Genomic DNA, 27,343 nt, shown 5'->3' with positions numbered 1-27,343 from the left:
AAGACAGACGGAGAGTCGCCGCTATGGTCTTCACTGAACATCTCTTCTATACGAATTGACACTTTAGGCAGAATAAAAGCCATTCTTTTACAAAAAACTGTGCCACTGAACTCGTCCAAAGAGATGTATGAACTACAAGTTGCAAGGTCCTCTGCAGAGATACATGCCCTTTTATCGCCAAACTGCCCTGTACATTTCGTAGAAATGCTAGGTCGTATCTTGAACATATTTCCAAACTTTGTGCACTCTGTGTTCGGCAGCCTGCCTCTCATTTTGCGACTCGTAGCAGGAATACTATTCTTGTTCCTTCTGCTCCGATATGGCAAGTCCGGTCACCAGCGACACCCAGATTACCATAGAGAACTCTCTCCTGGCAATGAAGTGTCGTGAGCGCATGGTACAGATTCTCGGCTTGGCTCGTTTAAGAGATCTGAATACCAGGTGGTTTCTATCATTCCGACCAATCTGGCAAGATTGCATCTTACCTGTTCTACGATGCCTGCTATGTGGAGAAGAATGCGTGTTGAACATCTGTCTAACGCTCCCATCAGTACTGCCAACAGATGTTGATACTTTGCTTGGTTCGGTAACGGCCCATGCATTGTGTTGTCCCCAGCGGCTGCCAATCCTGATGACGGCATTCATTGAGGTCTCACAGACGCAATCTGCTGACGATGAGATACGTGGATCGACAGACACACAGGTACCATCTCCATCTCCATTGAACATTGCTAATGTGGCTCACATTGACGGCGATGCCTCACATTTTTGTGCAATCGGTCTACTTAACAAAGTGGTCCACAAAGTAATATGCTTAAAGTAGAACTATTCATAGAGAACAAGAATTTTTTAAATACTTCCAAGAGACAATATTTGAACTTGTCCACAACCAAAACAATTTATACATTCTGTCATTGAATGGTCTCGACTTTTTTTCTGTATTTTAGAGCCATTTCATGAATGTACTTTCATGGGTCATTCGGATAGCATTTCCAATGTCATACTATATGCTTTGAATGAAAACATTGCTTTTAAAAATGCGTAATGCACAAATGCTCATTTTTTTCTTGTACAACCATTTCGAATGCATTTTATGTATTTTGGGTGGGGTTTTTACACATCATGCTTTAGATATGTTTTAAATGCTTAGAATTTAGTAATGTCGAACATAATAAATTGGAGTGGGTGTTGTATGGCGTTTTAGGATCCGAGCGAAATTTCCCGATTCATGCCCTTATATAGGCATAGAAATCATACCCATATTTAGACGTAGCCCATGCAGTCCAAATACAGACCTGGCTACTTCCACCCGTACCAAAAAGCCACAACGATTTCTTGGAAAAATCGGCTTAAGCAGTCAGGGTCATCCCCTTGCTTGAATATTGATCTATCCAAGAACGCATGGAGTTTTCAACAAACTACTACTATATGTATGTATTTTTATATGGCTTAGAAACCATACAATGCTTTTACAGTATTATTTCATAATACTATTCTCGCTGTACGCATTATACTTTGCAGCTTGCATTACGATTGTAGCAGTTCACTTTACTTGCATGAGAAAGAAGACTGTTCAATAAATCCTTTTATTGAAAACGCCCGTCTCTCTATTTCTCTGCACAATTGACTGAGTAAAATATCTATCTATTGGATCCACGACTCTGAAGATACGTTTATTCTTGGGGAAACAAAGTTGTCATGTTTATACGGTTGTCAGAAAATAATCCCTTCTTGTTTATTCGAGAACGTTTCTAGTGACCTCTGAGCTAGCTGGCACTCACAATTAAGTTTAATATATTCGATAGAGACCTAGTCGACCTCAGTCCTACATCAAATCTATAGGATATATTATTCCAATGCGCAGAGCCTATTGGGAATATAGAAACTACACTACACTTCCAAGCTAAATATCGTCTTCCAGCCGAGGGACTGTGCAAGGTTCTCTTCCCACGTGATGACATCCTTCAAGCAGTGTTGGTCTTGACAGTGGAAGTGGCCAATGCCATTCATTTGGCGCTGACATGATGCACATGCTTTCTCCAAGAATGGTAGCTCTTCCTTTTCCTGCTGCCTTTTACAGACAGGAAGAGGGATTCAGTGCACTAAAAAATAACCTGTTTGCCTCGCCATTGACAAAACATGCCTGGATAAACAGTGGATACTCTTAACATGACTTACTCATATTCTATGCTGGTGCTGAGAAAAGCAAAACACACAAGGTGATGGACGGAATGTTGCACATTGGCAAAACAGTCACACCCATCATTATTTTGCTCACCACACCACCCCAGTTCAGACATGGCCATATGCAAATCAGTCTTGACCCTGTGCCTCATGGGAACAGTCCAGCCCGAACTGCCAAGCCATGTCTTCCCTGGACCACAATCAAGCATCCTAGGACCGGTTTCTGGCTATCAGCCGTCTTCAGCCAGGATAGCTTGACTCCAGTGGCATAGGTAGCACGGGATCCACTTCTGGACATACCCTTCCCATGTAGGGCGAACAGCAAAACACACAAGGTGATGGACGGAATGTTGCACATTGGCAAAACATTCACCCCCAGTCACAGATCTGGGTTTAATCCATCGTTATTTTGCTCACCACGCCACCACAGTTCAGACATGGCCATATGCAAATCAGTCTTGACCCTGTGCCTCATGGGAACAGTCCAGCCCGAACTGCCGAGCCATGTCTTCCCTGGACCAGAATCAAGCATCCTAGGACCAGTTTCTGGATATCAGCCAGGTTGGCAGTTTGGGCTGGACTGTTCACAGTGACGCATCCGCAATACAAAATCTGGGCCTCAATTTATACATTCATATTTTATCAACTCTGCCACAAAGACATTTCCAACAAGAAAACATGTGGGGTTAATTCTGTTCTGCTTAATATATTGCAAAGTCTGTATTTTAAAATATCTTATGGGTTTAAGGCACCTGCTGCAGAGATCTTTGTGTGCTCAGTAAATCTCAGGGAATAATAACTCTGGAGGTTAATGCATTTGTTGGAGAAATCTGTGTTTTGTGTAGTCTCTGATTAGAATCAAAGTTGTATAGAAGGTTAATGTGTCTCCTGAAAAAGCACATCATGTAACATGCAGATAGATGACTGATTTGTATTTTGTGTAGATTGGTAAGTGTGTCACTGCTTTTAACACAGAGTTCATTTTGTTGCTTAAGTTCATAAATTGCAATCCTTCTAATAAAACGCAGTGAGCAGTAAACAGCATGAAACTCCTACATCTTGTAACCCTCACTGACTTATGTAACAAATCCTGTACATTGATTTACACATCCATATGATTTATTGTCAGTGTATAATGTGTGTGCGTGATGTAAAGTGTATTGACACTCTGCATAGGGAAGAGTAGTGCTATAAAAGAAATAAAACTAAATACTGGTGTTTAATTTGGGTTGTTAATGGACACCACCCAGTTTAGAAAAATAAAATATCTTTATCTAAACTAAACCAGTCGAAAATGACAAAAATCCAACATACACAGTTAAAAATATGACTTTCAAAAGGTTTTCAAGAAACGTCAGCTAATCAGAAGCAAAAGGATACCGCAGGCGGAAGATTGAAAATCTACCAAGACTGAAACAAAGAGGGTTTATCCCCAAAATCAAAGAAAAAGTGAAAAGCTCACGAAGTGCCATGCTCTCTGGATCATTATACCAGCTTAAGATACACAACAGCACTCTTGAATGTCCTACACATAACCGCTCAGCCCTGAGAAAGACCTTCTAAAAATCCTCACGGTCCCTACACGCAAGTCGAAACACGTCGGCCCCCACCTCACTGAGCCCAAGGGTCTTCCTGTTTTGGAACCTCACAGATCTTGAAAGACATTTAGTCTAGGCTGGATTTAGACAGCCCAGATAACAGACTTTGACAGGTTCTCCCTGACCTCATCACTTTGGACCTAGGATTGATCACAGTATCGAGGATATATAAACTAACAAAACCCGATACCTTGTAAATACAGTAGGACGTTCAAAATTAATCAGATGAAGTTTTATGTAATTCACGTAATGTATGTCATGTTTTGATATCAGTGTATACAGAGTCTTATGTAAATCATCTGAAAAAAGTCTTCAATATGTTTGTATAACTGTTTTTGGCATGAAAAAGAAAAACAACAAAAAGAAAAAACAAACAAATATATCCCTTTTGATAAATTAACTGTGTGTTTTGATCTTCTAAAACCAGTGTATGTATGATGGCTCTCATCTTTGTGCACTAAACTAAAATGAATTAAATGAAGTTCATTAACTGAAACAGACCTATGAAAGACTTACATTGGGGGTATTGGTAAGAAGACATTCCAGCAGAGTACATGGCACATCCTGACTCGTCATCTTGTTCAACAATGCGTTGACCTGCTCCCAGTACACGTGTACAGCTCCGCAGTGCCATGCTAAATGCAAGAAGTCTGCCTCAATATAGCCACACCTCCTACAATTGGAAGAGTCGCAAAGGCCCAATTTGTGCAATTTCTGAGGGGAGTGATAGACCTGGTGTATGTACTTGAGGTGAATAGTGCGAAGGTTGTTATTCGAGGTCATTCTACCCGTCAGAGTGCAGATTTGTACCCATGTAGCCTCAGTTATCGTAGTGGCCAGAATTGAGTTCCAGCGAGCCAGACTCTTATTAGGGCCCATCGGTGTGTCTGTATGTATCGCTTTGTATAATCTAGTAATCAGTTTCTTCCTATTGGGAGCGGTTATCTCCAACTGTAGGGCCTGAGACACGGTTGGCTCAATAGGAAATGTGGTGTAGTGTGCTTTCATTGCTTGGCACAAGCGGAATCTAGTGAAGTGAAAGAGCGGCGTGGGATGTTCCACATATGCGAAGTCGTCATCAGTAGCATATGTTCCGTCTATGTAGAGGTTACCCAGGCGCACTATGCCCACCTCGCTAAGTGTCTGTAAGGGGCCTAGTTCTGTCAAATGTTTGTGTCAGAGTGTGCCAGCTTATCCTAGGCTGTTTGTTCCCCCATACAAGTCTCAGTAGTTGCGTGCGAAGCTGCTTAAAAAAATGCTGCGTGAGTCGGATGGGGACATTGCAGAATAAGTACAGAAACCTCAGAAGGATAATCATTTTAATTAGAGCTATTCGGGAAAAGGGAATTCCTACCCATCTATCAACCTGTTCTGAGAGTGTAGTGTAGGCCCGGCCATAGTTTTCCCTAACGACAACTTCCGGGTCACGGTGAACCCACACCCCAAGGTACTTCACGGGTTCGGTCGTCCATAAGAGGGGATATTGTAGTTGCAGGGAGGTGGTAGCTTGTGTCAGGGAAATGATAGTGGATTTTTCTCAATTGATTTGTAGGCCCGAAAAGAGTCCAAATTTGATATACTCACGAATCAACGAGGAAAGATACAAAGTGGGCTCACGAACATAAAGTACCATGTCATCTGGCCAGTTGTGAAAGGAGAGGGCTGCTGCCCTGTGCCCCTGTCTGATTCTGCATGCTAAGGGTTCTAGGATGAGAGCAAAAAGGAGAGGGGACAGGGGGAAGTCCTGTCGGGTGTCTCTCCGCACAGGAAAGGGATACGAGGTGACCCCACCAACTCTCACTCTCGCCGAGGCATCAGTGTACAGTATTTGAACCCACCTAATATATACTGGTGGGAAGCCCATGCGGCGCAGCATGAAAAAGAGACAACAGCATTCTATGGAATCGAAGGCTTTCGCCACGTCGAGCAGCACAGCGACCGCAGGCAAGTCGGGATCCAACACATGAAGCATGGCGAACAGAGTGCGAAGGTTGAGGGAGGTGGAGCGCTCGGTAATGAACCCCGACTGGTCGGGGAGCACCAGAAGGGGCATTAGGGGTTGCAACCGGGTGGCCAACACTTTTGCAAGGATTTTGGCATCTAAGTTTATTAACGAAAGAGGGCGATATGATTCGCAGCTCTCTTTGGGTTTATCATGCTTTAAAAGTGTAATGATAAGGGTTTAACGGAGGGTGGGGGGAAGGCATCCAGTATCATGAGCTTCAGCATATAGTTCCAAGAGATGTGGCACAAGAATGTCTGCATAATGCTTGTAGAATTCCACAGTCAGGCCGTCAGGCCCTGGTGCCTTATTATTAGGAAGAGACAGTATGTCTTCTCTAATATCCTTGTCATCTATAGGTACCTCGAGATATTTCCTGTTGCCATCCGATAACCACCCAATGGCCATGTCTTGGAGGTAGTCCGACATGGCGTCCTCCTCCATGCTCCCTCTGGCGGAGTACAGCGACTCATAGAATTGTTTGAACTGTTCTACAATGGCCTCATGGGTATGATGCGACGCACCAGTACCATCTACGATGTGATCTATGGGGGAATACGCCGCCCTTCGCTGTAGTTTATCTGCTAGGGCCCTACCCGGCCTACCACCCTCTCCATAGGCATGGGCAACATGACGCTTGGATAGGTATTTGATTTCTGTCTACGCTAGGGTATTATATTCTTCAGTCAATTCCCGAATCTGGGCGAGTGTGTCTGCACTAGGGTCCTGACTATACAGTGCCTCCAAATCTCTTAATTGACCCTCCAATGCGGACAGCCTCCCTCGAAGATCCCTGAGTATTCTCACTGATGTCCCGATGCAAACCCCGCAAATCGTTGCCTTAAAGGCCTCCCACAATGTGGCCTGAATACTCACCGAGCCCGAGTTTAAGTCAAAGAATTGCACAATGTTGGACCGTATGGTGTCAGCAAAGACTGGATCGAGTAGCGATGTTGCCCTGAAGCGCCATGTGAAGGGTCGGTGTGGGGAGTCAGATATCGTGAGTTCAACTGTTACAGGGCTGTGATCAGAGAGGGTCTGGGGCAGGATGTCTGTTTTTGTCACCCAGGAATCAGCGGTTTCTCTAAGGAGCCAATAATCCAGGGGAGACCAGCTGTTGAAGGCCGGTGTGATATGTGTGCCAACTAATACGTCTCTGTGTTTTAGCCTCCATGAGTCCACCAACCCCAACTCCTCCATTGCCCCTCGAATACAATGAGCCACTTTGACCATACGGGCCCCATGTGGGTCTGATTTATCAATCGCTGGGTTCAGTTGAGTGTTAAGGTCGCCACCCCAAAGTATACTGGATTCAGGCCATGCCCGCAAAACATCTAGCAGGTGATGAAAGGGGGTAGCATCATTTACTACAGGACCATAAGTATTCACAATGGTGACCAATCTCGTTCCCAGTTTACCCTGCACTGCGGCCCATCGGCCTTCGACATCCGTACTAGTGTGTATCGCCTGAGAGGGCACCCCCTTCTTGATAAGGATAAGCACCCCCCTGGCATATGATGAAAACGATGCACCTAGTTTAAAGTCAGCCCATCTTCCTGCTATTTTACCCTCTGATTGTTTACTGTGATGAGTCTCCTGTAACAGGGCAATGCCCACATTATGCCTGTCTAAGTGCGCAAGGACTTGTCTTGTTTTCTTTGGTGTGTTCAAACCTCGGACGTTCCAAGATATACATTTAATTACATTACTACACATTTGCAAAAAACAATCTTATAATAGTAACGATCTGTATGCCGACATGCATGTGGCCTAATTCTGTAAGAAGACTGTAAGAAGACTGTTCTCGTCATAAATGTCACATGTAAAGCGACAGCGGCATTGAACAACAAAACATCCCGTCCCGCCCCCACCCACTTCAGCTGCCCCAATTTCCCAAAGGTTCCATCCTCCCATACCCCAACACCCCGCATCAGCAACGCAGGGAAAAACAATCGGTCTAGTGACCTGTGGTCGCGCCTAGACAAAGTAAAATGAGAAAAAACAAAGAGTGGGGAACACCCATGGGGGAACGTGGCAGCGCAGGGTACCTCCCCAACATGCAGGGAGGGGCCGCAAAAGGTAGTATCGTTACCTCCAACCGGAGCTCACCATATAAGAACATGAGCAAATCGAACAGAGAAATAGTGTGCACCCTTATCTTGAACCCAGTCAGCTAGATGATAGGAGCAGCGTTACCCAGCAATGGGGATCTACCGCGTGGTGCCTGTTGTCTTAATCAAGCGGAACCCTGACCGCCCAGTAAAAAGGTATAGAGCCCCCCTGCTCCCCAAACCATGTGCTGTTGGGGCCTGTGAGTCGGAGAACCATAACAATCGCCCAACAGACAGTACAAATGCGGGGTTCGTATCACAGGCTAGCAATAAAACAGGGGAGAAAGAGAATTGGATCATAATCACAACAGTATCATCGGAGGTGCGTCAGTCGTCCATATCCGACAGGTGCGTTGGGGAGTTTTTGCGGCGGCGGAGCGACTTTGCATGGTCCATCGCCAGCTTGGGATTGGTGAAGATCTTCGCAGCAGATGCTTCTCCAATGAGAAGTCTGTAGTGTAGTTCCTATTATCCCAATAGGCTCTGCGCATTGGAATAATACCTTCAATAGTATAGGCCTAGACCAGACGTTAACTAGGTCTACTACTGTCGATATTAGACTTAAAGTTTTGGGTTTTGCCAGCTAGCTCAGAGTTCACTAGAAACTTTCTCGAATAGGCAAGGAGGAGTTGAACCTCCCTGGATAGACAAGAAGGGATTTAGTTTCTGACAACCATAGAACATGACAACTTTGCTCTCCCCTAATCAAGAGTGTATCTCTAGAGTCGTGTGAAAACAAAAGACGACTTATTTTACTCAGTCAGTACGTGCATTCTTAGTCTCACCAGATTGTAGAGAAAAGGAAGAGACGGGCGTGTTCAATAAAAGATGTTATTTATTGATCAGTCTCTTTTCTCATACAAGAGAAATGGATCGATATTATTGCAATACTTAAGTAAAGTGCATACAATAAAAGCAGAAGTATAAAATAATACTGTAAAAACATTGATATGGTTTCTAAGCCATATGAAGGTTTAAAATGAATAAAATGAATAAAATGAATACATACACATTTACATTTGACTAATCGTACTGGTGTTTCTAACTACGCCTACCCCGTGTACCTGACCTAAGCCTAATACGTGGGCGGGAATAGAAAGTAGCAGTTTAAGTTAAGTTTGTTTTGCCAAGTGACTGACTAAAGAATTCTCTGTGAGGGGTTATTCAGTTCTGTACCTGGAATCTAGGATGAATGAGGGATGGTATCTCTCGTATCTGGTCTCGATATTCCAGGCTGCCTGCGAGGGCTACCCGGAAGCGCCGGAGCTGGATTTCTCGGCAGGAGAAAGCAGCGTCTCGTTCTCAGCGCGTCAGGAAGGCGGGGCTGCGCCAGCGGGGTCTGCTCTGCTCTGGGCTTCGGCAAGTCTGGCTGCTCCGATCTCGTCACCACCGCGTGTGTTTGCATAGGGCAATATCGGTAATATTTATACCTTTAAGGTGCCGAGATTGACGTAAGGATGGACATAGATACGTCAATAAGGTCGTTAGCACATTCTTTTGCTGAAGTTCTCGGTGAAATCAAAACAATGGCCGCAGGGTTTTTCCCAGGTCTGTCATAGGTTTGATTTGTTTTGAGAACTCTGTATGCCTTATCAGGGGCTGGAGGAATATCGCTTGTCTACTTAGATGGCAAGCGTTATGACTTAATCAGATAACACGTTCCTGTGCCGTAGTGTGGCTTTATCAGATAACGGTTCCTGCATCATGGGGGTCCGGGAAAAATGTGAGCACGTTGCCTTGGTAGTTGATAGTTGACGGTGCCTTTTTGGCGAGCAACACGTAGGATCGTGTTGCGGTCCCTGAAATTCAATAGTCGCGCAATAATCGGCCTCGCCGGGGCTCCGGGCGGGGGACGCGCCGCAAGAGAGCGGTGCGCACGCTCCACCGCGAACATGGCCAACAGACCATCCTCTCCGCAAATCTCTCGCAAGAGTGCTTCCACGTAATCTTCAAGTATGCCCACATTTGTGGACTCCGTAAGGCCCAGTATGCGCACATTATTGCGCCTTGAGCGCGCTTATATGTCCTCATTCTAGGCTTGTATCACGGACAATAGTTTGGACATGTCCGTCGTCTTGGAGGCGACCTGTTGTAACCCATCCTCGGCGTCTGAAATACGCTGCTCCACCTCCCCCAGTCTCGCGGCCTGCTTGTCTAGCTTGGAGGAGAAGTGGTCCATACTCCCGTTTAACGCCTCTATTTTACCATCTATAGTCTGCAGGCTGGCGTGTATGGCCGCCAACGACTTCTCCAGTGCTGAGGGTGGCGGAACGGCCGGATCCAGCTCAGAGTCTGACAGTGCATTCTGTGATGACTTATAACATAACATAACACTCCGACAGGGATGGGTGTCATGTGGTTGAGCGGAAGCAGGTACACACTTCCCACGATGTAGGCAAAATGGCACCGAGGGGCCAGGCAATTCACAATGAGCGCTCCCCCTTAGACGCACAACACACACCACCTATGTTAGCGCGTGGCTATTGTGTCAATGTCCGCAGTGTGGGAAGCAGAGCAAGTGAAGACGTGCAGGAAAGAAGCTCACTTCAATAATGTCCCCAGCGCCCCCATTAGCTAATGTCCACTGCAGAGACCGCCCTTTATATGATGTCTGGTGTGCACAGAGAAGGATGCGAGTCGACCATGCCCCGTCGTGAGAGTGGAGCCTGAGTCGCACCGTCCAGCAAGCAGTCTTCAGAGGGAGGGGCAGGGGCCACCAGCAGGGAGCGGAGAATCCTCCCGCCCTTGCTAACAGCGACTGCAGCCACGCTCGCGGCCTACCTTTGCCCCTGGAGCTGGGGCCTCAATTTACCGTCTCTCCCGGGTCGTGGCTGGGGCGGGTCGTGGCTGGGGCGGCTCGGCGGCCGCACGCTGGGAGAAAAAGACTTGCGTCAGGTTCGTCAGGGCACTAGCGCCCTACTCCTCTGTTCACCACAGCCTCGCCAATCACTTCAGCAGCGTGGCTCCGTGTGGATCGGGCGCAGGATTCTTCTCGCCACCACAACGTTGTCTCCGCTGATATTCGCGGCCGCCATTAACGTGCGGCCCGCACCGCCATGGGATGTGCGCTCGTGAAGTCCGGCACTCCGCCGCACACGGGACCCAGCTCCGGAATCCTCTCAGTGGCGGTAAGGATCCTGGGCAATGCAAAGGTGCAGATGGCCCGGTCAGAGGAGGATAGTTTAAAGGATTTGTTTTGCGGCCGGCAGAGCTACACTATAGTGCGGCCATCTTGCCGGATGCTAAGCCATGTCCCCAGGAAGAAGAAAACAGTTTGGGGATAACCCTGCAAAAAGGGCCATTTCCAACACAACCCCCTTCCAGCCTGAAGCCAGGGTAGACCAATCAATACCTTGATAGGCTTCCCGGCTTGGGGTGACAGAACATGGAACCTGGCCCGAACAGCAGGGGTCTATTCCTGTTCTACACCTTCCTGAACCCAGTTCGATCCCTCTATCCATACTCTCAGGGCCCTCTAAGCTACATCATGGGGGACCCTTCTCCTCACCTGGGGACATCATCAGTTCAGCACCTAAACTTACCTTGCTCACAGATATGTCCCAGCAACCAGACAGCTCACGCAAGGCCAAAACAGTAGTGTGGCCCAGTCTACCCACAGGGTGCGACTCCTGTCCCACTCCCAAGGACAACCCTGTCCACCAGAACAGCAAACCATAGTGGCCACTGATGCTTGTCAGTGCTGAGAGCCAGGCCTCATGCCCCTCAAGGATCTCTAACCTCTGTGTCATCAGAGAGTGGTGGACGGTAGCCCAAGGTGACTGGCACCCTTTTAAAAAAAAAAAAGGTTTTTATGTCACGGAAATCAATACTTGTATGAAATTGTAATGAGCTTATGGTACGGAATTGGAAATGATTGATCTTATACCTCCTTTTGTATTCAGCTGTGATTTTATCGTACTTTTATGGTTATCTATGAATTATAACCGAATAAAGTTATTGAACTGAACTGACTGACACCCTTTGTCCACTGTCCCGCCTCAAAGGTCAGGGATGGCATCCTGACACTGAACCATCAGCTCAGGGTCTGTACCCTGCAGCTGGGCAGGAGACTGGGGTAGGCTCTTCCATACCCAGTCTTCCTGCCTGGGGCTCAGTACCCTACCTGGAGCGGTACACCCAGAAAACAAACTGGTAGGGGCACTGCTAGCAGTTCCCCCTTCCTCCAGATCAGGGTGGACACCCTGGCCCTGGTTTCCCAACCCAGGGTCTGTACTCCTAGGCTGGACCTGTGACTGGCAATTCAGGACTTCTGGAGAAGTGCACAAACCCCCCCCAAGGGAAACACACTCCTTGTGAGCTGTGCCAGAGTCTGCCTGGCGCAGATCTCCAGCCTCCTTTCCCCTGGACAAAGCATAAAGATCCACCAGGCCAGACGTGGCATCACCAGGGTCAGTCTTGGGATGCTCTGACCTCAGGGTGGGTAATCCCTGACCCACTGATCCTCCCACTGGGTACTGTCTCCTCCTCTTACCCCTTTTTCTGGACTCAGGCCCCTTCCCAACAGGAGCGGTATTGCTAGACACTAGACCTGGTGGAACACTAGGTACAGCAGTCTCCCCCAGTTCACCTAATACCTTGTGATCCCCCTGTAGAAATGGCCTTCAGGAACAGACTAGGCTCCTCTCCTGGTGTTTACTCATAAAACCAACCAGGCCCAGAAACTGGGCCTCGGCCACCTTGGGACTCAGCCTACCCCCACTCCCTCTACTCAGAGACAGGACATGGGGCTCCTCACCCATTCCACTACACTGGGACCTATCTGGGTTACTCCAAACCTCCCCTACCTCACCTGGTTGGGGAAAATCTGGGCTTCCTCCATCATGATCACTCCCAAAAGCCTCATCAGACCCTCTGGACGCCACCAAAATGTCTGCCTCAAGCTCAAGCTCCCTGGAATCAGAGAAATCACACTCCACCGGGTGTTGGCATAGCCCTGGAAAACAGGGACTTAAAATATGCTCATTAACAATTGCATCAAACAGCACCTCACAGTTGTTAACCAAGCTACCCTTTGCCCCATCATCCAGTGCCTCACACAAGTACCCCACACCACTCTCCTGATATTGAAACAGTTGATTGATTGTAGCTGATTGATACAGTGTCTGACTGTCTCTGTCACTCAACCCACACTCTTCTGGGCTGTGTCCACCCTCACACACCAAGGCTTCTACCATGGGGGAACCCCACTCGCTGCACCTCTCATCTAGGGTCTATAGAGTGTCCCTCCCATCACTATGAATATGATCCCCTGTATCAGTTCACCAATCCACTTCAGGGACACTGCACACCACTCGAGCTACCTCATAAAACTGAACCCCATGGTGTATTTTAAGCCCCTCCCTCAAGTCAAGTGCCACATCCATGGGTGTGGGTACTTCTCCCTCAGCACTAGATAACACAATTTTGCTGCCATCATCTGAGCTAGACACCACCTCCAACCCAGCCAAGCTCACTTCCTGAGCTATACACATCTCATTTTGCTTGTCTGAGACACTCAGGGCCTCCAGCCTCGCAAACTCCTCATCGAGCTCTCTCATTCTCACCTCATATTCCAAGATCAATTTCTTTTCTTCCAAGGCATAAGCTCTCCAGCTCTCCTCTGCCATGGCCTGGATTTTCATTTCCATCTGCTTTGTTTTGATCCTCAGGACTTCTAGCTCCTGCTCCCTGAACCTTTGATTCTCCTCCAGTTCCTCTGGGGGCACACTGCTAGAGGAATGATTGCTGCCAGCACTAAAGGCTGCTGTTACCACCGGCAGATACTGTGATCTGAAACCATCCCCTTGTGCATCCTCTGCTACCCCAGCCTCTCTGGCCTCCCACCGGGCCCTTAAGGCGTTCTGTAGCTCCTCCTTCCTGGATCTGCTCTTCATAGGATATTCAAAGTTCCGGCAGAACTGCTTCAGTTGACCTACTTTGTAACTACTTAACATTTTGATATCAAACTCCAGTTCTGCAACATCACTTGCTTGTTTACCCTTCATGATGCGTGGATACTTTAAGGGTTACTCAAAAATAGAACCAAAAACAAAACACAATATGTGGTTGCGAAGTGGTCTGCACTAAACTAGTGATGTATACCAATCACTGTGGGTCAAGTACAAATACAGGTTCAAATCCTCACCACTGACCACCAATGTTAGAAATGGGGGTCTCTAGTTGGCAGAGTTAGGTACCTTTGTCCAAAGAGGGACCCTTGCTTCTAGTCAGGGTAAGGAGATACGCACTTTAGATAACCCTCCTCACCCCCTTGGTAGCTTGGTAGAGCAGGCAGGCTTATCCCAGAGGTAATGTGTAAAGTAGTTGTACCAACACTCACAGTAATACAGTGAAAACACCACAAATGGACACCACACTTGTTTAGAAAAATGTAATATCTTTATCTAAACTAAATAAGTCAGAAATGACAAAAATCCAACATACAGTTAAAAATAAATATGACTTTCAAAAGGTTTTAAGAACTTGTACCATAGAAGACTATGGCTGTGTGACTTTTCACCAAAGTACCTGTAGTTGTGTCAAAGTTCACCAAGCCTAATAGCAGCAGTGTTGGAAAACAAAGAGATGCAATACTCCTGAGACCCTGGGGAGGCGATGCGACTGTCCTGCTGCACGCAGAGGAAAGGTTGCGTCGAATCTGGTCTGTATGGGGAGTGATACATTGATTCTTCGTGACGGTTCCGATCCGCAGGTGATGAGTCAGATGAACTTGCCGCACAGGCACCATGCATAGAAATCTGGGATGCGTTGGTGATCAATGCGGCAGCGTCGAGCAGCATCGAGCGGCACTGCGTCGGTCCTCTTCAGCCATGATTCCTCAATGCGTTGATTTTAGTAGTTCTTCACATTTCTTCTTTCTGTCAGCTGCCAAACAGCATCAACAACCTCCAGAGTCCCAAAACTGGCACAGACACCTCTTGGCAGGCTAGAACTCACAGCAGCAGAGTTCAGGGGAGCTGTGGTGAAGTTTTTGTGTCCCTGGGACTCCAGAACAGGAGGCCAGCTCACTTCAGGCCCTTGGAGATCTCCTTCAAGCAGGGGACACAGCACACAGAAAAGTCCTTCCCCTTTCCTTGGCAGAAACAGCAACTGCAGGCCAACCCCAGACACACAGCAAGGGCAGTACTTCTCCTCAGTCTCTCCAGCTCTTCTCCTTGGCAAAGGTTCCTCTTGAATTCCAGAAATTATTTAGAGTTCAGGGGTTTTAGGTCCAATACTTATACTTCAAAAATGTTTTGTTCTTTTTGTGCAAGGGGCTCTGATCCCAGTTCAAACCAGTTCTGGGGGCCACTCTGCAAGTGCACAACAGCCTCCTTTGTCAGTCTGAGCTTTGGCTCCAGACACTCCACAGAGTGGAAGGCAGGCACAGCCCTATTCAGGTACAGATGCTACTCCACCCACAACTCCAAATGCAGATCAGGCCTATTCAGCCTATTGCTGACTCATCCAGACTCCTGGAGCCACTGCAACTCCCCAGCCTCTGTCACTCCAAAGCCAGACAGTCAAACCACAAACAGGAAGAGGCACACAGGAAGGTTGAACAAGAAAATAGCCACTTTCTAAAAGTGCTATTTTCAAACACATAATTTAAAAACCATCTTTACTAAAAGATGTGTTATTACATGCTGAGTTCAGGGATACCTAACTCCATTTTTGCATGTTATCCCTATGGGAAGATATGTTTGCAAAATGTTACAACGCATTCCACATTCTGCCCTATGGGGCAAGATAGCCTTTCAATAGTGAAAAACGAAATTGGCAGTGTTTCACTATCAGGACATGTTACGCACACCAGTACATATCCTACCTTTCACATACACTGCACCCTGCCAAGGGGGGTACCTTGGGACTACCATAGGGGTGTCTTATTTGCATGAAAAGGACGGGTAGGGCCTGGCAAGTGGGTGCACTTGCCAAGTCGATGTGGCATTTAACAAACTGCGCACAGGCACTGTGGTGGCAAGCCTGAGACCTCTTTTCAGGACTACTCATGTTGGTGGCGCAATCAGTGCTGCAAGCCCACTAGCAGCTTTTAATTTACCAGCCCTGGCACGCTCAGTGAACTTTACTAGGGGCCGACTAGTAAAACAAATATGCCAATCAGGGAGAAACAATCGCAAGAACACTTTACCCAGAAAGCATATGTACTGATCAGCAGTGGTAAAGTGTCCAGAGTCCAAGCCAACAAACACAGGTCAGGAAAAAAGAAGAGGAGGAAGAAAACTGTTTGGGGATAACCCTGCAAAAAGAGCCATTTCCCACACTGTGCAACATGGCTGAAAATAAAGAAAATAATAGGGCCATGACGCAGTAAGTGTTGGCCGCATCACAGCACTTTTTTCTTCCCTTTAAGCCACATTGCACAGCAGCCCGTGCTGCTGTGCAGCATATCTAAAAAACATTGACAAAGACGATAGATCTCGCATAGACTGAACCTATTGGTTTTGGCAATGTTTGTTAATAAATCTGCCCAATAACGTAATACTTTTGTCAATCGGTCACATGCTTATCCATGTGTGAAGATATATCCGTGTGTGAACCAAAAGCCATACTGCATGTTATGACGATCAATAAAGAACAGCATAAAGAAGAATACTTTTAAATGTCTCATTGATGCTATGAAATGTCTCATTGTGTGATTTTCCTGAGAGAAAAATATTTTCAGAGTAAATTGTCCATGTTAGTCCCGATTCCAAGAGGGCTGCAAATTGCAGGTTCCAAATTGTGCACCTGTTAATCATCGCTAGCATGTGGTTATTTAGCCAGTGTGCAATTTGCACCTGATTTCGAGGTGCACCACACACAAAGGATAATTATGTGCAATTTACACATTGGAATGCACAAACCGCAATTACCTGCATTTTACACCTGTGATTTGTGTCAAGTTTCACATGCGCAAATTACGCAGCTAACCTTCGGTAAAAATTGTACTTTGTCTTTAATCCTGTTTTTTGAGGGATTACCTCTCCCAATGTGTGACCAGTGCCTTAAAATTTCCTTTAATCCCCAGGGCACTTTGAGCGCAAAATGTGACACGCTAGCTTTTTAAATGTGTCACTTGGAGCAAATATTCAATCAGCCACCATCAATAGTTTGCATCAGTGATCAGGAGTGCTCGCGTGTTTTCCAGCACAAAATCTGTGGTTTGCAATTCTTGGGAGAAACTATTATCTTTAATATAGGAAAGAGCGGTGTTTAACAAATACCGTCAGGAGTCTATGAGTTACCCGCTCACTGCTGATATCTGATGCTTTTTCAGCTACTGAATTTGAATTTTGCAAGTACTTCAAGGTGGGTAACTTGTGTGATAGAAGAACGTCTTCTTGAGAATGCACAGTACGCGCAACAGAGTGCTGCCTTATATACAACTCATTTTCAAATAGGCAGTCAGTGCGTCATGGATGTCCGCAGACTATTCACATGTTTGTAGCAGTCCTTGGTTTTGTGTCTGTACCAACAAACCCAAGGACGTAATCTATTGAAAGAATATATTACACCGCCAGAACGTGTTGGCAGTGTGGAGAAGTACCAAGGCAGAGCAACGGCATTAACTTGATGAAAAATGATAGCTTGCATAATTATGACTATAGCTGACATCTGATCTCTAATGGAGAGCAAAGATTCCGTGCTTTTAGACTAAGCGTCCCTTGAGTAAATCTTCTGTCCCCTTCCTACAGTGATGCTCTTGCTCCTGCGCTGTCATTCTTAATTTGGTGCATTTGTAATTGTCAAGGCTGGGGCTCTCGAAAAGTTACTGTAGGAAAATAGGATCTGCTTCTTATGGTCCCCCCTCCCCCCGTTTGCTTGATGTTACACTGTTTTGACCCGTCTGACTGGGATCCTGCTAATCAGGACCCCAGTCTATCTGCTTTCTCCTTAAAAATGTTATGCGTGTACTTAGGTACACCCTAGATTGGATACTGGGGTACCCTTATCAGTCCCTAGTATAATGGTACCCAGGTACCCAGGGCATTGGTACCCCAGAGGCCTCCTATGAGCTGAAGCATATATTATGTCACCTATGAGAGTCCATGAAAAATGGAACTACAGGCCTGCCATTGCAGCATGTGTAAGATGGTGCATGCACCACTTATTTTAGATATATGTTTGCTATATCTCAGGTCACAACACTTAAAACCTATCAGTCACCCCTCTAGCAGGTCTCGACAATCCTGAAGGCATGGTGCTGGGTTTTACATGAGAGCGTGCCCCTACATGGGCAGTGCCACTCGGGGATCATTCTCCCGGGTTGTCGGTTAAGCAGCTGGACATTTAGGTAGAAGTGCATTATATCCTAGCTTAAAATGCAATCTCGAATACGGCTGCAACAAAACATGTCATGTTTATTATCAAACACCTTGGAATCATATCCCAGGAACCGGTGTGGGAGGTATGATTCCCCCCTTCTAAAACGAGCTTCATGGAGTCCCTGGTCTTCCCGGTACCAGCCTTCTCGACCAGGGCAACAAAAAATGGTTGCTGCCGACCAGAGACACATTTCTGCCCTCCTGCTGCTGAGCCAAGCTCAAGCAGGGGAAGGCAGGACAATAGGCATCCTGTCACAGGTAGGTGTGACCAGTTCCCAGACAGGATTTAGTGTATTGGGGCTGGGTGGGTGCACTTCCAAAGTACCTGAAAGTCTGCATCTGGGGCACACCTGGTGTCCCTGTGCCGTTGGCTCCCACTCTGCCGTGAAACTGGACAAAGGACAGGGAGTATCTTCCCAGTTGTCCAGACCCTCCCCTGGGAGGGTCCAGTGAATCTGTCCAACCCTATCCCGTGGGTACTTAAGGGCTTACCTGGCTGTAGGACCCTAGATTTGATGTGAGCAAGAATCTGATCAAGAAACCACCGACCTTCGACTGTCTGGACACTCTGTACTTCACTGGACTATGACTGGGCCCGACTTCGTCTTCCTGTCTGACCAACGCTGTCTGTGCCTGTGCACCATACAGGCTCCGTGCAGGACTTGTGGAGCATCAAGGACAACTGAAGTCTCTCCCTTGGAGTGAATTCACTACTCTGCTTTCGCAGGCACCATAATGCAACTGACTGGTCTGCTGATCCCAAGCTCCTGCAGACTCTGAAGGCTCCAGCAACACAGTAGGTGGGTTCCAATGTTGCTTGAGGTTGAGCTGCCGTCTCACCAAGTCTGAGGCCAGTATCCCTCGTGGGGACTGCATAACCTGAGCCCCTGTGCACCACATACTTTTGCAAGTGCATATTCCTGTTGGCATGTATTCACTACGTACATTGGGATATTAATATCCCCAACCTCAGTGCATATTTTGTATAAAGGACTCTGGCTTCCTGGCACTCTGTGCCCTGCAAGCTGTGACTTTGTGAAACTGCTAGAGGTCCCCTCGTGACTCCTGTGCCTCCGGCCTGTGGGTTCGTTTGAGGGACAACACTGCTTTTCTTGGGCTGCCCTGAATGCTCAAGACCTTCCTGGTTTCCCCTTGCTGTGGTGAGTCCCCTGGTTCCTGCTGGGCCAGACCATAACCTCACGAGACTTTCTTCGTGCCACTGCCAAGGCTTGTTGGTGCTCCCGTCAGACACCAACCCCTCAGCACTCGACATCCTTTGTGGGACAGCTCGTATACGGCTTCTGGTCATCCTCAACATCTCTTGGTCCCTATGGCTGCAGAGTCAAGGTCTCCATCTTCACACCTGACGCACCAGGCATTGGTGACCCAGACGCTGTCCCCTTTGCTTTCTTTCCAGCAGTGGCATTTCTTTGAAGACTCCCTTTGAGATTGACAACGGTTTCTGTCGCCACTTCAGCCCTATGGTTCCTTGGGGTCCTAGCGATTCTACAACCTCTAGACACTGTCTTAACTCGAGTTGCGGTTCTTATACCACTATTTTAGTATATGGTGTGGGCTCCCCCTTGAGCCCACTGTGTATTAGTGCTACTTACGTTTGTTTCTGTGCTACAGTATTGTGTGCTTTGTGTTTATCTTCGTGTAGCAGATACTGTGAGGTATTTAAGTTTTGTTACAATAATAAATACATATGGTTATAACTACTGTGTGGTTCTCCTTTCATTTAACCAATACAATAAGCTAACATTCTGGTAAAACAAGCTCCGCAGCTACCACTTGGATAGCTTTCTAAGGTTATCTTTGACCTCTTAAATCACCATAAGGCGTGTGTGGACAGGTGCAAGGTACCCACTTTAATTAGTGGACATCATATACCAGGCCAACTTCTCATAGTTACATACATATCAGTCATGTATTCGAAAATTATCCAGAAAATGTAAAACACTTCTGACTCTAATTGAAAGAGAAACTTGCTGAACTTATCTCTGCTGGGTGCGGCTGAACATATTAAAAGTGTTCTCCCTGCGGGAGAGCTTGATGAACTTGTATTTCCACCATCCAGGCTCACGTTTCAGGTAGCTATGGCCATTCGAAATTGCAAAATAAAAAAAGTACCTCTGCATGCGCACAGGCACAGACAGGAAGCTGTAATTGGTGCATGCTCCACGCACACCACTGACATGCATAAAACCCCAGGAGGAAGCAAAGGCACAGAAAAGGCGCTGTCCAATAAGGAGCAAGAAAACAAGACTTAGATGGGAGCCAACCAGTGGTTAGTAAGGTAAGTAATGGGTGTGCCCTAAGCCCCTTATAAGATTTTTTTTTCATTACAAGAGATTTTGCAAGTGTTGTGCAGGTGAAACATAAAAAGACATAAAAGAAAGAAAAGGAAAATCAAGTCAACAGCATACAAGATCTAGGCAAAAACACAAAAGCAAAGACAAAAACTAACAATATAAAACTAGGAAACTAATTCTCCTCCCTCAGAGTACAAAAAAGGAAGACTGGTTTCTGACAAGCATCGTTTGCACATCTATTTCGCACGTTACATAACCCAATTGGCTGATAAATTGTGAGCTTCATGTGGCAACTGTTTGCGGACACGAATGTTTGCCTCATAACTGACAGCACAGTTGTTAAAGGAAAAGCTAGGTGAGGTCATTTAAGGTCATGTTCAGGCAGTGCTGGAAAACAGAGGGATCCCACCAGATCTCGGTTCGGGTAGCTTGCTCTGGGCTGGATCAGGCTGAACCAAGAAAACATGTTGAGTTTGTCCTGGTGTAATTTTCACACACCAGGACATCATTCAGCAACACCTGCACATTGTCTGCATTCCATTTGAAGCAGCAACGTGCAGGCAGCGAAGGGGCTTTTTTATTTTAACATCAAATCGGGCTCCAAAACAAAGGCATGATTTAAAAGGCAATCAACCCTCTTTTTGTTGAGTTATCATCCTGGATGGGAGCCATTTGGCACCTAACAACTAGACGCCAATGCAGTGTAAGGAAATAGCAGTGCATAACTTCTTATCACTCCTTATCACTACTTTAGAAAAACAACTGGAGACTTCGTTCAACTCTCTATGTAAGAGATGTGCTTGCACTGAATGAATGCAAAAAATATCTGTCTGTATGAGTAATTACACAAATATTGATTTAAATGGCATCAATGATTTTTTAATTGAAGTCTTTTATAGCACTACTTATTCCAGTGTAGGGTAAACAAGCTCTTTATATCATACTAGCAGCCCGTCCCGACGTTGTCCGAGTATGAAATAGAATGTGTGTAATGTGTGTATTTGGCAAGGGAAATTTATTTTAAAATCTCATGGTAGACAATATTTTTTGTTTCATTAGAATAGGGATGGAGAAGGCCCAGCTGCAGCCCTGGTTGATGTTAGCAGGCGCGCGTAATTGGTGTAGTGATCCGCGGCCTGATCCCGGCTACAGCCCTGGTTGATGTTAGCAGGCGCGTGCAATGTTGTTGAATGAGAGAGTTATCAGCCGCGGGTAAATCCATTTAATGAGAGAGTTCAGTGACAGCGAGTAGGAGAGGCTGCAGTAATTGTCCCCGCAGACACGCTCATTTGCATGTTCCCCCGCTCGAGGCCCAGATGCAGGCCCGTTTGATGTTAGTAGGCGCGTGTTCCCCAGCTTGAGGCCCATCTGCATCCCTGGTTGATGTTATCAGGTGCGTGTAATTAGTGTACTGATCTTCCGCCGGAGCCCGGCTAGAGCCCTGGTTGATGGTAGCAGGCGCGTGTAATTTCGTTGAATGAGAAAGTTCAGTAACAGCGCGCAGGAGAGGCTGCAGTAACGTTACTTACCAGGCCTCCAGGTGAACGCATTTGTCACACCCCCAGCACACGGCCACAGCAGACGATCTTCTGATTAATGTACGACCTACATGGCATGAAGGGCGGAAGGTAGCACACGCCCCCAGCGTTTCTCACGCCCCCAGCATGCCCCTTGATGCGGCGCAATTGCGTTCACATGGCATGAAGGCTGGACACACGCCCCCAGCGTTTCACACGCCCCCAGCGTGTCAGGGCCCAAGCGTGTCACGCCCCCAGTGTGCCCCTTGATGCTGCGCAGCAACGTAATTGGCGCTTGTATGTATGACTCACATGGCATGAAGGGCGGACACACTCCCCCAGCGTTTGTCACGCCCCCAGCGTTTGTCACGCCCCCCAGCACACGCCCACAGCCCACAATGTGATGGCCGTACCACACGCCTCCAGCGTTAGTCACGCCCCCAGCCCATGCCCACAGCAAACGCAGACACGCCCACAAGGGACTACTTTGCTGGCACGGTTCTTTTACCTTTAAATGTATAGAGGAGTTGCCCTAACGGCTAAGGCGCTCGACCTCGGACCTTGGGATCTGGGTTTGAGTCTTGGTAACGACGCCAAACACCCTGTGATTCTGGGCAAATCACGTAATCTCCCCGTGCCTAACAAAAATGAATGTGTGTCCTCATGTAACGTAACTGGTGCTATGTAAAGTGCTCTGATACCTGATTCAGTTCGGGTCAAGTTCGCGCTATATAAAACTCTGCAAAAAAAATATATATATATGGTGGCTGTCTGCATAGCCTACGTCCTTCTGTTGCAACTGCCCTTTCCAACGCTGTATTGGGTATTGTGATTGGTGCTGTGGTTACTGAGATTACCCGCCTCAAAGGTTTGGACTCTCTCTTTATAATATTAGTATGGACAAAGAGGCACACTAAATCATTCAATTGTGCAAATCAAAGTACAGGAAATGGTATATATGGCAATGAAGTTTACAAAGAATAGGAACCACTTACCATCCATACTTGTAGACATTATGGGCCCTATCAAGATGTCGGTTTGAGGCTTTCTCACCGTCATCATAGGTTTCACTTCCGACCAGGCGGTCGTAAGTGAAACCGGCCGGTCATTCTGGCTGGATTCTGACAGGGCCAGTCGGAGGACTCACCGCTGTCCTTAAGGATGGTGTTTCCGCCATCTGGATTACGATGTCGGTTTCTGACAGGCTTTCCATGTCTGGCTTTCTGACATGGAAATACTGCCAGAAAGTGACTTTGGGGTCCCTTAGAAGTGCCTCATTACTTCACAGCCTCTGGTTGGGGCCGAGGGGGCACCTGTGGTGCAGGGATTAACAGAAACTCCCATTTCTGGATGGAGTATGTGAGCGCACCATGTGTGGTCGCAATGTAATAATGGTGTCAGGACCGCCGACCCGAGGTCTGTCGGTCCGGAGTCTGCAATGGCATCATCCGCCTGACATCTTAATCAGGCCCTATTTGTTAAAAGTGAAATGCTGGAAGAAACACAAAATCTGGATATAAAACATAATGCAGTCATTGTTGTTCTCTGTACTAACAATACTTTGTTACTTCCCAAAGGAACCCTTCTTTGCAATCTAAGAATAACAGATTGAGAAAAATCAATAGGAATGTAAAGCCATGGCTTAGTTTGCATGCAGCTCTTTGATGCTGGTAAATAGATCACTGTGCTGTATTAGAAGGCTTGCAGCTTATGAACTGAAAGCAATAAATTGATCTCAGTGCCAAAAGCAGTAGCCCACTTACCGATCTAAAAATAATACTAATTGATATTGATCTGCATGTTACACTATGCTACTTTATGAGTCAAAAATGTGCCTAGACAAACACAGAACTATCCCTGAACTGTGATAATCACTAGGGTTTCTTTTACCGCTATCACAATGCTCTAAAATATTCTGGACGGACAGACAAACTCTGCAGCAGGTGTCCTCTTAGATATTTTAAAATGCAGACTCTTTGTGACCATTTATGTAATTAAAAACAGATCTACTGTCACATATGTCCTTGTTACCAATTTCTTTGTACCAGACTTTTAAAAAATAAATGTATACGTTGACTGCAAGACTCTGCTTTTCAGGCTCCGCCCTTATGAATCCACCACCTTTCTTCTACCACACCTTGACCCCCAATGTACCGGTTCCCTGAGTAAATGGTTTCCTATTTCAACACAGGTCATGAAAATGGAGAGCTCTCGTTAAAAAACGCTCTGCTTTGGCCCGATGAAAATGCCAAAACCCATTGGTATTCCTGTACACATTAATTTCAGCGCATTTTCTTTGAAGGGCGTTTACAGTTTTTGTCTTATGTCAACAGGGATACCGCCATTCTGCAGTGCAGATTTCCCGCCCTATTCGGATGAAGAGATTACAGCGGTCCGTGAGTGTAGCATCTTCTGCAGACTCAGCGAGTATGGTAGGCAGCCTGCGCTTTGGAAAGCATAGCTCCAAGCGACGTTCATTGACTTTTACAAGAACCTCTGCAAGAAGCGTAACTGCTACGGGTGCTGCAGCTGCTCCTACTTCAGAGATCAACCATGTTGAAGATATGTCGCAGACAGATAGTAAGTGGCATTAGAAATGCAGATAAACACTACTGTTCATAGAGAACGACAGCACACGTATCACTTCTGATGTCCCAAGCAAGCAAAGCACTTTTTCAATCAGCCGATTAGACAGTTAGCTCAGAAATACACTGCTTTTGAGAGAAATGGCCCATTACCTCACCTTCACATAATAGGGGCGTAATCCAGGCCCTTGCAGCCCCTATGGCGCAGGGGGACGCCAACCCTCTAGATGTCCCTCAACCCTTCAAGTGACCCCATTCAGCCCAAGGTCAATGAATACATGTGAGATATGGGAGGCTCAGGGACCCCTCATGACATTCTGCCTGGGAGGCCATCGTTTTGGGTTACGCCACTCCTTCATGTCTGTCTTCCTCGTACCAGCAAGGCTTTGCGTCACTGCACAAAAGACCAAGAAAGGAAGATTTTTACCTCTATATCCCTATCTGTTTGTTTTTGCTGTCTAGTTGTTTGGTAACGATGGACATCCTCACTACTTAGGTCCTGCTATTAGTGTTCTCCTCACGTGCTGCAGTCCAACCCTCATAGCTGTGGTCTAGCCAGTGCCAGGGTTTTGTTTCCTCTGTGGCTGCAGCAGTTACTGGTCGGCCTGCATGGGCGTCAATTCAAAAACAGGCCAGGGGTAGGGGAAGTGACATCACATACAGTTTGACCTTAATGATATCACAGGAAGTGACATCATATCAACCTTGATCGTGTTTTTTTTCCAGGAAGGCATGTTATATGACCCTAACATCACACTCATGCTCTCATGTACACCTTTACCATCATTCTTATTCATTCTCACTCACTCATTTGCATTCACTGTTGAACCCACTCATACGTATTGACACTCACACCCTAATTTACTAATGATTTGCACCATGTTTGAGTCCATTTTATGTGAGGGTAGGATTAAGTATCCAATGCAAATCCTGATTTAGCGTCAATTGGGCATTCCATGGGTGCTTAAACACTTAGGTGCAGAAGATCATAAGAACTCCTGGACCCGGGAGGGTGGAGAGGTCCCTTCGTGTCCGAAAGGTAATGTAAGGGGAGACGTTCTCCCTGCTATATATACAACAAACTGTGTTGTATCCTCCTACTAAGGGTGGCAGTAATGGTAAGGAAGGAAATAAGTTACACCCCTGCTACACCACACTCTGTGGCATTACAAAGGAAAACCTTTTGTTTATGATGCAACCCTCACCCACTCTAGTAGTAGCATGCTTCACCATCAGGTTCACCCTGACTCTAAAGTCAGGGTGGGCTCAGCCAATGTTCTAGGGAGCTCTTTGAAGAATTTTTGTTTTTGGGGAGGTTTTATATTATTAGGTAACGTTCCTCATCCAACCCAAGGTATCCCTTTATTGGTGGGAAGAATAAAACTATATTTACACGGGACAAGCAGGATATTGTGGTCCTAAGACCCTAGTGTTAAAACGCCGACATGTTTCTGACCTATACTATTAGCCTAACATAGGCCCTGGGCATTCCTCAGGGTGAAAGAATGAACCGGTTCCCCCAGTGACACACTACTGTGATGATTTTCAGATCATGCGTGGCATGCAAAGATAAGCTTTTGGATGCAGTTAACAGTGGTGTACTTGCCATTTTGGAAGTACCTGTAGAGAAAGAAGAAATTGCTGCTTGTATAGAAAATATCTTAAAGCTTGTGTTAAATCAGTGGTAGGCTTATAACCCTCTCTTCTATAAGTTCTACTGTACAATGCCAACTTTCTTTATTGTGCTCCCTAACTTAAGGTGCGGCATTGTTAAGTGACATAGCTTATTTGCTCTGTTCATGCTCTGCTTATTTATTGACCATAGTTCCCCATCTTGGTTCTTCGCGTCATTTTGTCTGAAATTCAGACTAATCAATCTCTATTTATTGTACACGAAGTGTACTATTAATGCTTTGTTTAAATAGTCTTTCCTGTGTAGTAAAACCCAACAAACTGACAAAAGACCGAATGGCTGTGACATGCTAATGTGATGAAAATAAAAACACTCATTAAGTGTTAAATTACCAAAACAGTTTACCATATAGAAAGGTACAAATGACTCTACAAGGGGCGTTAGGGGTGGGCACTGTAGTCACACTCTAGTTTTTAAATTTTAGAGGAAGAGAACAAAAGTAGCTGTGAAGTCAGTAATGGTTGGTGTGACGTTTTTGGAAGGAATTACTGTTGACTTGGTTGCTAACGGGGTCCCACAAAAGCTTATCAGCTGTCTACTCACATCATCGAGGTTTCCTGCTCTCAGCTAACCCGTTCAGCGCACCACTATCCTTGGCTGGTAATTGTAACTGCCCCGGGTGCCCGTTATATCCCCCAGAGCTCCGGCCAGCTGTAATCAATATTCAGATCACTTGACCTATGCAACATGAACGAGGTGCAAGGCACCCTCGTTCACATAATTACCATCGGATGTGTTCTAATCGAAATCTACCCACTCAGAGATCGGAGGGAGTGTTTCATGCCAATTCGGTTGGGTACACCTCGACATCTAAGCATGTGTAAGGGTGCGGACTACCGACACACCAGCTAATGCCCGGGACACAATGATTCACTTCAGCTTTGAGCCGTGCCATCCTCCCCAGAATTTGCTGAGGTTCCCTGAGAATACGCTTAGAGAAGCATTATGAAACATATTCCATTCTACTTTTGCGACAGGTGTAACATAAAATACCCCTGGAGGGAACGTCA

The 27,343-nt window shown here is 46.4% G+C and overlaps 1 protein-coding gene across 2 annotated transcripts in view; it reads left to right on the top strand.

The window, feature by feature from the left end:
* NOSTRIN (nitric oxide synthase trafficking) overlaps positions 1-27,343 on the top strand; it is a 743,535-nt gene that overhangs the window by 577,105 nt on the left and 139,087 nt on the right. For both annotated transcript variants that reach the window (XM_078681620.1, XM_078681621.1), the window contains one exon: positions 24,389-24,635. In XM_078681620.1, coding sequence (XP_078537746.1) covers positions 24,389-24,635 — 247 coding nt within the window. The remainder of the gene's footprint in view (positions 1-24,388; positions 24,636-27,343) is intronic.

This window comes from Lissotriton helveticus, chromosome 3_1 (assembly GCF_964261635.1).
Source record: "Lissotriton helveticus chromosome 3_1, aLisHel1.1, whole genome shotgun sequence".
Classification (NCBI taxonomy): Eukaryota; Metazoa; Chordata; class Amphibia; order Caudata; family Salamandridae; genus Lissotriton; species Lissotriton helveticus.
The sequence above is the reverse complement of the archived record's forward strand: the minus strand, read 5'-3'. Positions and strand labels throughout refer to the sequence as shown.